We start from the raw sequence: 14777 nt of genomic DNA on the forward strand, positions 1-14777 counted from the left end.
GGTTAGTGCTCTTTGTTTTTGTCCAAGTTGAAGCTTACAGCACTTGAGTGTGACAGGGAGAGTGGGAACGATTGAGGCCGATTAGCTACAGCTGTCACTCCATCCACCATCCTTTATAAAGCGACAACAATGACCGTGGGCTTGATGGCTGGTTGGCTGCACGTTGGTGGTAGCCATGTGTGTCTCACCACAGTGGGGCTGCAGTGTTAGTAGGTGTATCTGTGCAAATTAAGGGTCTCTGAATAATTTGTTGGGTGTGTTTAGTGTACATTGTGTCTGTAAATGCATATATGCATGTATTTTGGATGCAGGCTTGTTTGTTTTGGGGTTTGGGGGTATCTGTGAATGGGATCTTAGAGGTAAATTGTTGTTTTGGAGTGTTTCCTTTTGGATCAGGTCCCTCTCTATTGGCATTAGCCTACAGTGAATGGCTATATCAGACACGTTTTGCAGGGAGCAGACAACCACTTCTGAAGCTTCTTTGGAAATGTGGGTGCAACGTGTGATTCATAGTGACTTGAGCCAACACTGGCAACTCTGGGCTTTTCACAATTTTAGCCATTCTAGGAATGGCCTTGTCAGTCTATTGACCGGTAAGTCTACTTTTGTCCAGACTAAAATATCTCAATAACTATAGAAATGCATTGCCATTCACTGTTGTACAAACATTCATGGTCCCGAGAGGATGAATCCATGATGACTTTCTGTAGCGCCACCAGCAGGTCAAAATTTCTACTTATCCAGTTAAATATTTCAACATCTACTGGATGGATGGGCACACAATTTTGTACAGACATTCGTATTTATCCTATTGACTTTTGTGATCCTCTGACATTTCAAGCGCCACCATGAGGTCTACAGTTTTGGCTGAAATCTTTTGGCAAAATTATGGATTTATTATCATGCAATTTGGAACAGATATTTATGTTCCCCTCAGGATAAATTGTAATCAGATCAAAATCTAAATGTATCCAATCTCACCTGTACCTTGCTTTTAGTGCTAATTAGCAAATGTTAGCATGATAACACGCTAAAGTAAGATGGTGAATATGGCAAACATTCTACCTGCTTAACATCAGCATGTTAGCATTGTCATTGTCAGTACATGTACACAGTACTGACGTTAGCATTTAACTTAAAGCATTACTGTGTCCACAGTACAGTTTCACAGAGCCACTACCATGGCTGTTTAAAACAATATAGTCTACTGACCTATGGTTTAGCTAAATTCTAAGACCAAAGAAATGACCACTGAGGGCATTTTGAGGTATTTTTCTGAATACCTTTTGCATAAGAAACCCATGTTTCACATGCAATCGTATCAGTTTACTGATACAAATACTTATCAGTATTAATAGCTACTGTAACTGTTTTAATAGATTAATTGGCAACATGTTTGACTTTATCAAGGTTAGCAATGTGTCTAAAATGTTTTGAGAAGTACTTTTGATTCCTGGATTCTTTCCCTCTGGCTACAGTTATGCTACAGTGTATGTGAAACTAAAGGTAATACTACTACTACTACAGTAAGCTCAAGTAAGTGACGTAAAAGGAAACTGATCTTGCAGTTAACTTTCAAAGGGAAATCCAATATTCTGTTAAGCAGAGAGCACTTAAACTTCTGTTTGGCTGGTGTTCTGCTTATACCCAGGCATTATCCTTGTCTAACACCTTTCCATTTATTTGGCTGTCTCTCTCTTGTTCATTCTCCCTCACTCAGTGTGTGCTCCTGGATAAGTTTGTGGCTGTGCCTGACGAGGACGCCGTCACTTATCGGGCCTTGGACCTGTTGGAGGACAGCAAGTTCTGGGCCGGCCTTGTCTTCGTAGATATGCACCCTTGGACCACCAATGTCCCGCCTCATGTTAAGTTTAAGATCCGTATGGATATTGATGCAGTGGAGCGCACCAATAAGGTCAAAGACAGGTTAGAATCAAAGTCAAGTGTAAATGATGGGTTTAGTTTATTGGTGATACATTTAAATACTAAATATGTGTGTATTGCTCAGGTATTGGGACCCTGGCCCCAGAGCCGATCCAATGGATGACTTCCGCTATGTCTGGGGCGGCTTTGCTTACCTCCAGGATATAATAGAGCATGGGATTATTAAGACTCAGACTGGAAAGGAGTGGCCACTGGGTGTTTATCTACAGCAGATGCCCTACCCTTGTTATGTGGATGATCTGTAAGTGAAAAATATATGATCATGTAGTAGCTTTAAACAAAGTTCAATCACATTAAACAGCCATAGCAGAATTCATTGTTGACTTTCTTTCATTTGATTTTGAAGTTACAGTTATGATTTAGATAACTTCTTTTTTGGTGGTAAACATGATAGATTGTGAGAATCACACAAGCAGAGAGCTGTGGGCTTTGTTTTAAATTAGACATTTTTCCTGCTTTTTTTTCTTTGAAAAACTTTTATGTGATAATTATTTGAGGTGTGTTTTACCTGGCCTATCTAAAGGGCCAGTCAGCCATCTTGTTGCTGGTTCCCGTTTTAATAACTGTGTCCTCTTCCATCTTTTTTCGCCTTCCCCTTTTCTGTCCAGCTTCATGCTGACATTAAACCGCTGTTTCCCCATCTTCATGGTACTGGCCTGGGTCTACTCTGTGTCCATGATAGTCAAGAGTATTGTCCTGGAGAAGGAACTCCGCCTGAAGGAGACCCTGAAGGCCATGGGGGTCACCAACGGCGTCATCTGGTCCACCTGGTTTATTGACAGCTTCCTCATGATGGGCACTAGCACTGCTCTCCTCACCGCCATTATCATAGTAAGGAAGGCTTTTTCAAAAAGCTTCTAAAGATCCTCATTCCTGCACAATTTAGTTAGTCTTATACAAAAAAGGGGGCTGAATACCTGATGGGGCCCAAGTGGGGAGAACACTGATAATGCAAAGTATACAGTATATGAATGCAGTGCATGTCTCTAAACATGTTAACTTCTCTGGATATAAATGTCACCCAGTTTTACTGTGATTCATTACCAGATCTTTTCCCTTGATATAGTAATGACTCACTGGTTGCATACTTGATGAATGAATGAATCATTAATGAAGGAACTGTCAATACCATGACATCATGGGAATTATGTCAACAGCTTTGCAGGAATGGGTTGCTGGATAATAATTAACACTTGTACCACTGTAAAAGTCACAAGTCTCTCTTGGAGTCAGCCAGTGGCTCAGCTGACATGTTGTCGTAAGATGGACTGTTGTGACCTCTAGTGGATCATAGTTGTATAGCAATGATTTATACCAAGATTACCCAAATAATGTCTATATTGCATGTCACCAATGTAGCATTTATTAGCCCTTATTTCACATGAAATCTACTTTTAAATTCTGTTTAACATACATATGTTTCTATATTTTTCAAATATGTTTTGGTAAAATTGTGTCTCTTTCACTTCCCCTACCAACTTTTTTGTTTGGTTCTCTACATTAATCCCTATGCCCTTCTCCTACATCCACAGCATGTATGCTTTCTTGTCTGAACAACAAGTCATTCTCCGACAGTATTCCTATGCAGTTTCAGTGCATGTTAATTAAAGGCATCACTCTGTGTGTTTCTCTGTCTCTGGCCTACAGGGAGGTAGGGTACTGAACTACAGCAGCAGCGTCATCCTCTTCCTTTTTTTGCTCACCTTCACAACGGCCACCATCATGCAATGCTTCCTCCTCAGTGTCTTCTTCAACCAGGCCAACCTGGCAGCTGCCTGCTGCGGCATTGTTTACTTTGCCCTTTACCTCCCGCACATCTTCTGCTTCGCCTGGCAAGACCGCATCACCAAGGACATGAAGATCTTGGTGGTGGGTGTCACATCTCAGCATCTGCCTCTATCAAGCGAGCATGCTTCAAATAATAACATTGCTACTGTGTATACTGTCATTATTGAATTTTAGCTACAGCACAGGATGTGTTCAGAATCTTTAATTCTTGACTCCTACCACTTATACTATCAGATACGTTGTTGTTTCTTATTTGTATCACAGACCTATTAGATCCCAAGGAGCCAAAGCATTATAACGAATCAAACTCCAGACTAAAAGTGACACATTCTATGTTATATACACTTCATGGTCCTATTTTCAGTTTCGTTTATTCAGTGACTATGGTTGAAGGACTATTGGCTCTCCCCTCAGAGTCTGCTGTCCCAAGTGGCTTTTGGCTTTGGGACGGAGTACCTGTCCCGGTACGAAGAGCAAGGCGTGGGTCTGCAGTGGGACAACATCCAGGCCAGCCCTCTGGAGGGGGACGAGTTCAGCTTTCTCACCTCCATCTGTATGATGGGCCTGGACACTGTGCTGTATGCTGTGCTGGCCTGGTACCTGGACAATGTCTTCCCTGGTCAGTGTGTTAGAGAGTGTATGGCAACTTTTGCTTTCAAAACAAATACTAATTTGATTTATTCAGTGGTGGAATGTAACTAAGTACATTTACTCAAGTACTGTACTTAAGTACAAATTTGAGGTACTTGTACTTTACTTGAGTCATTTCTTTTCATGCCACTTTCTACTTCTACTCCACTACATTTCAAAGAGAAATGTTGTACTTTTTTACTAGTTACATCACACAAAACACATTTTTGTACTTTAAACTACCCAACAATATAATGGAACAAAAGTCCAGCTGAAATGATTAGCCGATTAAACACATAATTGTTTTGATTGTTTCCAGTTTCTAAAATGTGAGGATTTTTCTGCATTGAGTACCTTTACTTTTAATACTTTAAGTATATTTTCCTGATGATACTTACATACTTTTACTTAAGTAACATTTTCAATGCATGACTTACTGGTAACAGAGTATTTTTACAATGTGGTATTAGTACTTTTACTTAAGTTAAGGATCTGAATACTTCTTCCACCACTGGATTTATTCACATATTCACTATTGCGCATGTATTTTTTTATTTTCTTTTATTTTTCTGTTTTTATTACAGGCCAGTATGGAATTGGTCGACCATTTTACTTCCCCTTCCTGCCTTGTTATTGGATCAACAGTGTGGCTCCAGCTTCAGGTAAGCCAACTTACTTACCTACCATTTTCCCTATTCACATACTGTGCATACAAGATGTATGTTAAGGAGGAAGACTGTTATCCTGTGACGTAATGTACCGAACTCAGCCCTAAGTCAGTATTAAAATTCTTTCTTTTGTCTCCAAAGGCAACAACAAACTGGAGTTGAATAAAAAAGGCTTTAATAACCTGGCCCACAAAGAGCAAGGAGAGCAGCAGAAGCAAGAGGAGGAGGAGAACCAAGATCAGGAGAATGACCAGGAGAATGACCAGGAGAAAGCCCCGACTCTGGAGGAGACATACTCATGTGAACACTTGGCTCAGCGTGACGGGCTGGAGAAGGAGAACCAGGCTGAAGCAGAGAAGAACCAGGAAACAGACGGTACAATATTTACACATTGGTTCTGTCTACAAAGCTGTTTTTCTTACACAGAGAGGTGCAATTTGTTAAATTCATAACCAAAAAAAGATAACACTGTAACTTCCTGGAAGAGCTGCACTCAATCACAGGGTAAAAGATACACAGTTCTATTATGGTTTTATTATAACACATTACAGCTGCACTTATCTATCAGCATCTCTGCTTCTTTCTGATTTCTGAAGAACAAATTGCAACTTTCCCTCTCTGCCAATCAGATTCACTGTGTGGGAACTCAGTGCCCTTGTGTGTGTTTGCACTTGCTGGTATATGTGAACACATATACTGTTAGCTTCTCAGTTTCATGCTTAGTTAATAAATGATGGAAACTGGTTTTTTTTTTACACTGGATGACATTCCAGTCGCCTGATGTCATATGTGTCTTTCATACACATTTGGGAAATATACACAAAGTAACACTTTTGTTACTTTGTGTATATTTCTTTTTCTTTACTTTGTTTATATTTCTGGGAAAATGAAGGGATATGGTGTGTTATGTGGTAATTTGGTAAACTTTTCATTTACATTCTGTTGCTTTTTTTTTAACTTGAAAGACGTGCCCCGTCATTATGGTGGATTTCATTTTGCTTCTTAAATACTCAAACGGTCCAGAAGCAGTGTTCACTCCTAGTCCAGATAAATGAGTAACACATACGTGGTTGTCTTTGCTGTCTGCAGGTCAGCCATTCTTTGAAGCAGAGCCAGCTGACCTGGTGAAGGGTGTTTGCATCCAGAACCTGGTCAAGGTGTTTGGCAAGAGCTCTACACCGGCCGTGGATGGCCTTAGCATCAGCTTTTATGAGAGCCAGATTACTGCCTTTCTGGGCCACAATGGTGCTGGGAAGACCACAACCATGTATGTCACACACAACAACCATAAGGGAAGAACATGTAGAAAATAGTCTAATATTCTCTGCAGTTGACTTTTGCAGTGTCAATATGTAGCTAGGGGACACTGTGTTTCGCTCAACTTATTTTTCTCTCTCTCTGTCTCGCTCTCCCAGGTCCATATTGACCGGTATGTTCCCTCCCACCTCCGGGACAGCCACCATCTATGGCAAGGACATCCGCACAGACATGGACACCATCCGTTTGTCTCTGGGAATGTGCCCTCAACATAATATCCTTTTTCAGCAGTATGTAACTCTCCACACAGTTAGAATATAGGACTCAAATACTTACTTTTGGTAGATTGCATGTTATATTTACCACAGTATTTATCACCATACAGTGTAATAAAAAAATAACAACAACCAAATAAACAGAAAAACATGCTTGCAGTACATTTCTTTAGTTGTAACTGGATTATTGCTTCCCCCTCTTTGTTTGGTTCTGTCAGTATGACTATAGCAGAACATATCCTCTTCTATTCGCTGCTGAAAGGCCGTCCAATAGCAGAGGCCGAGGAGGAGGTAGAGAATGTGCTGCAGGATCTGGGTCTTCCCCACAAGAAAGATGAGCTGACCCAGAACCTCTCAGGTCTGTCTGGTTCTGCTTCTTCATCCAAAATAAATAAGTGTATATGGATAATTTTGTATTGATTTATTTTTGTTTTTAAATAAATGGCACACACCTAGAATGCACATGCACACACGCACACACACGCACACACACGCACACACGCACACACACACACACACACACACACACACACACACACACACACACACACACACACACGCACATACACTGATATGTGCACACTTTATGATCAGTACTTTATGATGTTCTAATCCAGGGGGCATGCAGAGGAAGTTATCAGTTGCTTTGGCGTTTGTTGGTGGGACCAAGGTGGTGATCCTGGATGAGCCCACTTCTGGGGTGGACCCCTACTCCAGGCGCTCCATTTGGGACCTGCTGCTCAAATACCGCGCAGGTAAGACTGGCCCCTGCTGGCTAGAAGACGGTATAGAGCCCTAATGTCATGGTACTGTAGAGGTTTTCTGCATTAGCCCCTAAAGTAAACAGATACCAAAACTTAAAATAAGTTTATTACAGTATCCAATATAATGGTTGCAGTTGTCCCTTCAAATAGCCAACCTTTACGGTCTTATATTATGCTCTAATTGTAATCATCATAATCGTCATCATGCACATACAATAAAGCACTTATAGGATGACGCCTTGAAATGTGTTATGCCATGGACACAATCCAGCTGTTAAAAATAGGTAGTAGTTCATACTGCTTTTTAAATGTTTTCTTTATTTATTCATTATTTTAATTTTATTTTAATTCATTTTTGTCACATTAACAAGCTGTTTAACATAATAGTGCATTTGTAATAACTGCTACTGCTACTGTTTGTAGTCAGCTAAAGTGTGGAAAATATTTCATTAAATTACTTTAGTTCATTAGATGATAGTATCATGAATAATTTAATTAATAGTAATTCATTAATTCATTAATATCCTTGCCTTCATATCACAAATGAAGTTACATTATTAGGTTCCCTTGATGATTATAAACAGTAGCAGTGTAGCTTGTCATGCTGTATTATATGACATGTAGAGGTTAGATGATGAACAAACCTGACAGGTTTTTCTGGTCAGACCACAAATAATTCAACCTATGTCCTTCTCAAAACATTGCATCATTTGGCGCCCGGATAGCTCAGTTGGTAGAGCGGGCGCCCATATATAGAGGTTTACTCGGGGCCTGGGTTCGGCTCCGACCTGTGGCGCTTTGCTACATGTCATTCCCCCCTTTCTCTCCCCTTTCCTGTCTTCTGCTGTCCTATCAGGATAGAGGCTGAAAATGCCCAAAAAAATAATCTAAAAAAGAAATTGCATCCTTGATGCCGATATTGACCACAAGTCTGACAGTTGTTCCACTAAACCTGATACCCAAAAAACGGTAAAGTTCTGACCTAAAGCTGTTATGTATAAAGTAATAGACTCTTTCTGTCTTAAATTCTAAAGGACAAATGCTTACCGTTTAAATATCCCAATTCTGTCATATATATTCTTGGACCTACTAATTTATGATACCACATTCAGTGCAGCCGTACTGAAATCTCTATAATAAAACTTAATGGAGAGCTTTTTTCCTGCCTTAGTATTTCACAGCACAGCAGTGTTGTTAGATCTTGATTAAGGTAAGAAGGAAGGTTTGTCCTTCTTTCATATCTCTCTATTTTTCCTTTGGTCATCGTGTCTCTCTGTCCCATGCTGCAGGGCGCACAGTGATCATGTCCACCCACCACATGGACGAGGCAGACCTGCTGTGTGACAGAGTGGCGATCATCTCTCAGGGTCGCCTCTACTGCTGTGGCTCCCCCATTTTCCTCAAGAACTGTTTTGGCGCTGGCTTCTACCTCACTGTTGTGCGACGAATGAAACATGACACTCCAAAGGTGGGGACTTATGAAAACGGAGCCTTGTGTGTGTTTGTGTGCATTAGGCTTTAAATGGTACAGAGAGGTAGCTTTAAAAGTTATAAGTATGAATTTGGGTTAAAGGTGGATTTATTATACTGCCAGAATTCAATTCTTGTTTGACTAGAACTGCATATGAAACAGAAATTTAGCTTCATTTACTTATATTTAACAACTAACGACTAATACAGTGGTTTCACCTTTACGACTCCCTTTGTGATTTGTGTATAAATGAGTCCCAGTGAGACTAAGAGCGAGTAGAAATACATGCAGGAGAGTAAATGGTGGTTTCCAATCACATTTTGTCCGACAGGCCAGCTGTGACCGTACAGACGATTGCTCCTGTAATTGTTCAAAGTGTTCAAAGTTTAAAGTGGACCAGGAGGAGAGCCGGCCTCCAGACAGACAGATGGATGGTATGTTCCATTATTGTGTTGTAGTTATTTCAGAGATCGGTGTGCATTGCCAATCTCCTTGAACCTGTTTAAGTCTGTTCAACGTCTAAATGAATGCTGTAATGGAGCATAGTATCTTTGTCATGTTGATGAAAAGCTCTTTTGCATTGGATTATAGTCAGTCTGCTGCCAACATACCTAGAAACACCATGTGTTGACTGACCTCTTAAAGGCCAATTTGATATGCAGTTTTCATTTTAGTTTTGCCTACCACATGATGTGATTTAATGTGTTTTTCTTCTGTTTTTCTTTATTCTCTGCTGTGATTATGCACACACTCTTACTTTTCTTACAGCATATTTCTACTTACAGTAACATGCCACCTGTCAGTTGTGAGATATTTTACTATTACCAATGGTGCTGCTTAGTTTACATTCTTTAGTGCCTCATTTTCAAAAAGTATAAGTAACGAGCACGCAATAAGATAATAAATAACACAATCAAAGCAATTAGCGTATGATGAACGTTGAAATAAAGCAAAATCATCCTCTACCACTAATCTCCAGGTAACATGGAACGCATCACCGCCCTGATCCACCATCACGTGCCGCAGGCTCGTCTCATTGAGGCCATCGGCCAGGAGCTGACCTACCTGCTGCCTAACCGCAACTTTAAGCCCAAGGCCTACGCAAGCCTCTTCAGGGAGCTGGAGGAAACCCTGGTGGACATCGGCCTCAGCAGCTTCGGTGTGTCCGACACATCGCTGGAGGAGGTGCGTGGAAATAATAACAGCTGGAATCGTAGGACTGCTTATATTTAACAACTACATGCAGTTTTGATTTATTAGGACAATAAAACAAAAAAATTACAAATTTACATTATAGTCCCAGACTTTAAGAAAATAAGACAATAGTTCAAACTGACAATCACTGCCCCCCTGAATAAGACAGATTCTTAGTTATTGAAGTACAAATTATATTTTCATTTTCAGTGCTAAACAACAATTTGAACAGAAAAGAAGAGTTTAATTGGGACAATCTGTTATACAAACACTGCCTGATATTCACCTTTACAGTGATTAGGCTCTGTTACACAAGGCTTTGTAATAAAGAGCATCACTTAATCTTGGATCCTGACAATAACATAAGCTATTTTTTGTAGATCTTCCTAAAGGTCACTGCTAATGGGAATGCAACCAACAAGAAATGTACACCAGGTAAAAAAAGAAGAAACGCACACATTTGTTTTTGTAGTACTTTCCGTTAACTTCTCTTTCTCATCCTGTTGATTTGTCGTGTGTCTGAATGTGTAGTTGTGTCTCTTGTAGCCCGTCATCATGTGAACCACATTCTTTGTATCCCACTTTCCAACTCTCTCAGACAAGAACTCATTGCGACAGATCTCTCGAGCTAGTCTCTGTGGATACAACAGAGTGGCAATTGATATGGAACCACCAAAAGGTGACATTTTTAGCTTACAGCGCTGGACAAATGCTGTTGTGGGAAAAACGTATCAATTTCTGTAATTCAAGAGGATTTAGAGTCTATTATGTGATGTAAGAAGACACCGATTTAACATTCCTTTGTTGAATAAAAAGAATATGTGAAGTCAACTGAGAAATTTGCTGAATAGTTAGACATGTTGGGCAATGCCCTCACATTTAATCTATTCTTGAAAACATGTTTTGGGAAAAAGTGTTTTTCCTGACAACAGTGTAATGCAGAGAGCTTTGGCTTGGGCTTTTTGACTAGTGAGATGTAATGAGCTGATGTATTTATCATACATATATACTCGATTCAGAGCTTTCACTGGCACAAACATGTTATGATGATGAACTACATCCCTGAGGCAAGTAGAGCACTGCGGATAGCTTTTTGATCACCGCTCACAGAAGACTAAACATGGCTTGCTGGCTGGCCTCTTTAATCTAGCATGTACACTGCATGTGCAAGTCAGTCTGTGCAGCTTGACATGAGCTCTGTATTCCAGGGACAGATGGGGCTTTGCACACTAATGGCCAGGGCCCGTGTGATGTCCCAGAAGGCAGTGCAGGCAGGGGATCCTACCAGGTTAGAGGCCTGTGTCTGACCATCAAACAGTTCTTCGCTCTGCTGATCAAGAGGTTGCATCACACGACGCGCTCCTACAAAGACTTCTTTGCCCAGGTAACCATGCTATAATGTATCAAACCATAATCCACTGCAGCACTGTCAGTAATCTTAATAGCATTTTATTTTTTTGCATTTTAAGTGTTGCTATATTGTGTGTTGTGGATTTACTTGTATGTATAAGATATAAGAATAAGATAAAGCTATGAAAACTAGGCTGGTAACAGTGAATCAGCAGAGGTGCTTGTCTCAGTTTGGCTGTCTGAATTTTAGAGTTGAATTTCCAAGACAGACCATGGCCTTGATCCTCATCAGTGTATACATTTTGTCTGGTTTTTAAGTGGCAGTTGTGCTTCTGTGTTTGGTAGATTGTGCTGCCTGCCAGTTTTGTTTTCCTGGCACTGACCTTCACTCTGATCGTTCCACCTTTTGGAGAGTATCCAAGTCTGACTCTCAGTCCCTGGATGTATGGCAGACAGTACACCTTCTTCAGGTTGGTATAATGGACACACAGTGAACAAGCACTATCTAGCTGATATGAGGAATGAGATCAGTGCAAAACGTCACTATTGAATTTGGCTAAAATAGCTAAAATGTCTCTAGTTACATTTTGTGATTTTGTCCATTGCAGTAATGAGCGTCCTATGGATGCTCCGATGCGATACTTTGGTGAGGTGCTGTTAGACAAGCCTGGCTTTGGGACTCGTTGCATGGCGGATGAACCACTGGAGTGAGTCACCTACACAGATTTAAACCATTTTGTCCCCCCCCCCAGCCTGCCTTCTGTGCTGTTTTGTTTGACTACATGGGTCAATTTCTCCCACTGGTAGAGACTTTCCATGTAACAACATCACCACGGAGTGGGAGATGCCCCTGGTTAACCCTGTCCTGATAGATATGCTGGCCGGCCCAGAATGGAACTCCCTCAGGCCGTCTCCAGACTGTCAGTGCAGCACACCCAGGAAACTCAGCATGCTCCCTGTATGTCCCGCTGGAGCTGGAGGCCTGCCACCTCCACAGGTAGCTGCTTGGGTCACTAGATTCCTTCAGCACACACTATTGTGTATTGTGCACTGACTTCTGTATCACTTCCACTTATTCAACTGAAATGGCATACATTTAGTGGTCTGCCACTGCTGATGAGTTTCTCATATTGAATGTGTTCTTTTGTGCATTAGAGGATCCAGTCAACAGGAGATGTTCTCCTGGACCTGACAGGCAGGAACATCTCTGACTACCTGGTGAAGACCTACCCCACTCTCATTAGTACCAGGTATAAGAACCTTCACACCAATTGAAAAAGAAAAACTTTGTTATTCCAAAAAGCAAAAACTGAAGTAACTGTAACTAATAGAATCAATGTATTATAGTTTCTCCCCTCTACATTGATCTTAACCTTTGTGTTAACAAACATTAATATGACGTAATAAGCTGTACTTTGTATCAAATTAGACCAAAACTAAAAATACTCTTGGTAAAAAATACTGAAATATATTGTAGTTGCACACAAAAGGAAAAACTGTAATTTTATTACATCAAAGGTTTATTCGAGATGTGTTTGTATAACAAAGAATGTATAGTACTCTTATACATATATATATATATATATATATATATATATATATACATATATATATATGTATGTAAAAGTGCAACACTGTAAGAAGCTATTGAAACGTGAGTGTCTAAAGTATTTTCTAAAGTTGAAATGTTAATCTCTTTCAGCTTGAAGAGCAAATATTGGGTGAATGAACAAAGGTAATTTTAAATTTGTATCCAACTGCTTCATTGTCAGTCCACTGTTGGGTCCAAAAAGGGCTATCTTATATGTATTTTTTATATATATTACATGTATAATGTGTAGTGGTGCAGTTCTCCCTCCAGTGGTTGTAATGGTGTGGTACAGTTTTGGACTGCAGTAGCTGGAGTTACAGCAGGGGTGCAAAATTGTCACATTTCAGTGAAAATCTCTTTTTCGAATCCAAAATAAGTCATTTGTGTGATTCGTGTTGATCCAATGAGTTTATTTATTTTTGAAAGTACCCTGAACTGATGTCCCCCTTACATTTGTAGCAATAGTTAATTAATTATTACATTAATTCTAGGGTGAAATTCTCCCTACATCCTCATCATAAAATCAACTCTAAATCCACATTTTAATGCTGATATTTAAAAACATTCTTCCCGCATCGTCTTTGTCACCTTTTTTACCCCTGATGAGTTTGCACCCCTGTACAGTAAAGCTTTGCAGATGTCAGCAGGGGTTTTCTCTCTGTGGTGTCCAGGTATGGAGGCATATCAGTGGGAGGACAGCTTCCTGTTTTAGAGCTGCAGCCGAAGACCATCCAGGATCTAGCAGCACAGCTGGGACGACTGCTCAATGTTACTGGGGTATGGCTTTAAAACTCAAAATGGTGTTTGTGTGTGCTCATCACTTTGCTCTTCTGTGATTTCTTTTGTAATTGGGCCTCAAATGTCTTCGGTTGCAGGGAAAATGCTCCAAACAAACGCTGAAGGACATGGGGACGTTCCTCAGGTACATGGAGACTCAAAACAATGTCAAGGTCAGTCCAGTAAAGCTTCACCAGCAGGATGAAGCCTTCATCACTGTGATCCACCAGCCTCATTGTATAACACAATGTGATAGACTGCTGTAGTTTATAGATGACACATCTATGTTATCAATCAACATTAGCCTATAAATCAGCAGTACTCAATGTACATCATTGACTGTCTTTTGACAGGTGTGGTACAACAATAAGGGCTGGCATGCTGTGGTTTCTTTCATGAATGTGGCCAACAATGCCATCCTCCGTGCAAACCTGCCCAAAGGAGCTAACCTGGATGAATATGGAATAACTGCCATCAACCATCCTCTGAATCTCACCAAAGAACAGCTCTCTGAGATCACTGTGTGAGTAGTCTGGCTGACCAGATGTGCAGTGCTGGGATAAAGCCTGCCGTTGCAAAATAGATAGCGGAGGGGAGGGACATCCTTCCCCTCCGCTATCTATTTTGCAAGGGCACCATTGCTGCATCAGGGGCTTAGCGCTGCCCATGACAGTTGTGATTAGTTTAAAGAAATACCCCAGTAAGAAAAGTAAGGAGTTTCTAAGAAGTATTAGAGCTGAAGAAACTGCTTTTGGTGATAAAGTCAGTTTTTTAAAGAGTCTCTGATATTTTCCCTCTGTCTTTTTCCCAGCCTGACCACCTCAGTGGATGCAGTGGTGGCCATCTGTGTCATCTTTGCCATGTCCTTCGTTCCAGCCAGCTTCATCCTCTATTTAATCCAGGAGAGAGTCACTCAGGCCAAACACCTGCAGTTTGTCAGTGGTGTCAGTCCATTGGTCTACTGGATGGCCAACTTCCTCTGGGACATGGTACAGTGACCCTATTACCTTACAAGATATACCTGGCAATTATCATTAAAGTTAACGGCATGTAATAATAATGTTTATA

At 40.6% G+C, this 14777-nt stretch overlaps 1 protein-coding gene across 3 annotated transcripts in view; it reads left to right on the forward strand.

The window, feature by feature from the left end:
- Positions 1–14777, forward strand: part of LOC116055741 (retinal-specific phospholipid-transporting ATPase ABCA4) — a 37968-nt gene that overhangs the window by 16479 nt on the left and 6712 nt on the right. The window contains exons 13-38 of one of the 3 annotated variants that reach the window (XM_035999445.1): positions 1721–1926; positions 2009–2185; positions 2553–2775; positions 3592–3813; positions 4147–4351; positions 4947–5024; positions 5172–5405; positions 6120–6297; positions 6446–6577; positions 6781–6920; positions 7180–7317; positions 8616–8794; positions 9126–9231; positions 9777–9982; positions 10372–10426; positions 10590–10670; positions 11200–11375; positions 11687–11811; positions 11950–12048; positions 12149–12338; positions 12497–12591; positions 13044–13076; positions 13604–13709; positions 13808–13882; positions 14063–14232; positions 14521–14698. In XM_035999445.1, coding sequence (XP_035855338.1) covers positions 1721–1926; positions 2009–2185; positions 2553–2775; positions 3592–3813; positions 4147–4351; positions 4947–5024; positions 5172–5405; positions 6120–6297; positions 6446–6577; positions 6781–6920; positions 7180–7317; positions 8616–8794; positions 9126–9231; positions 9777–9982; positions 10372–10426; positions 10590–10670; positions 11200–11375; positions 11687–11811; positions 11950–12048; positions 12149–12338; positions 12497–12591; positions 13044–13076; positions 13604–13709; positions 13808–13882; positions 14063–14232; positions 14521–14698 — 3807 coding nt within the window. The remainder of the gene's footprint in view (positions 1–1720; positions 1927–2008; positions 2186–2552; positions 2776–3591; positions 3814–4146; positions 4352–4946; positions 5025–5171; positions 5406–6119; positions 6298–6445; positions 6578–6780; positions 6921–7179; positions 7318–8615; positions 8795–9125; positions 9232–9776; positions 9983–10371; positions 10427–10589; positions 10671–11199; positions 11376–11686; positions 11812–11949; positions 12049–12148; positions 12339–12496; positions 12592–13043; positions 13077–13603; positions 13710–13807; positions 13883–14062; positions 14233–14520; positions 14699–14777) is intronic. The other 2 variants (XM_035999450.1, XM_035999452.1) reach the window with 2 other exon arrangements.

The sequence above is a fragment of the Sander lucioperca genome, chromosome 1 (assembly GCF_008315115.2).
Source record: "Sander lucioperca isolate FBNREF2018 chromosome 1, SLUC_FBN_1.2, whole genome shotgun sequence".
NCBI lineage: Eukaryota > Metazoa > Chordata > Actinopteri > Perciformes > Percidae > Sander > Sander lucioperca.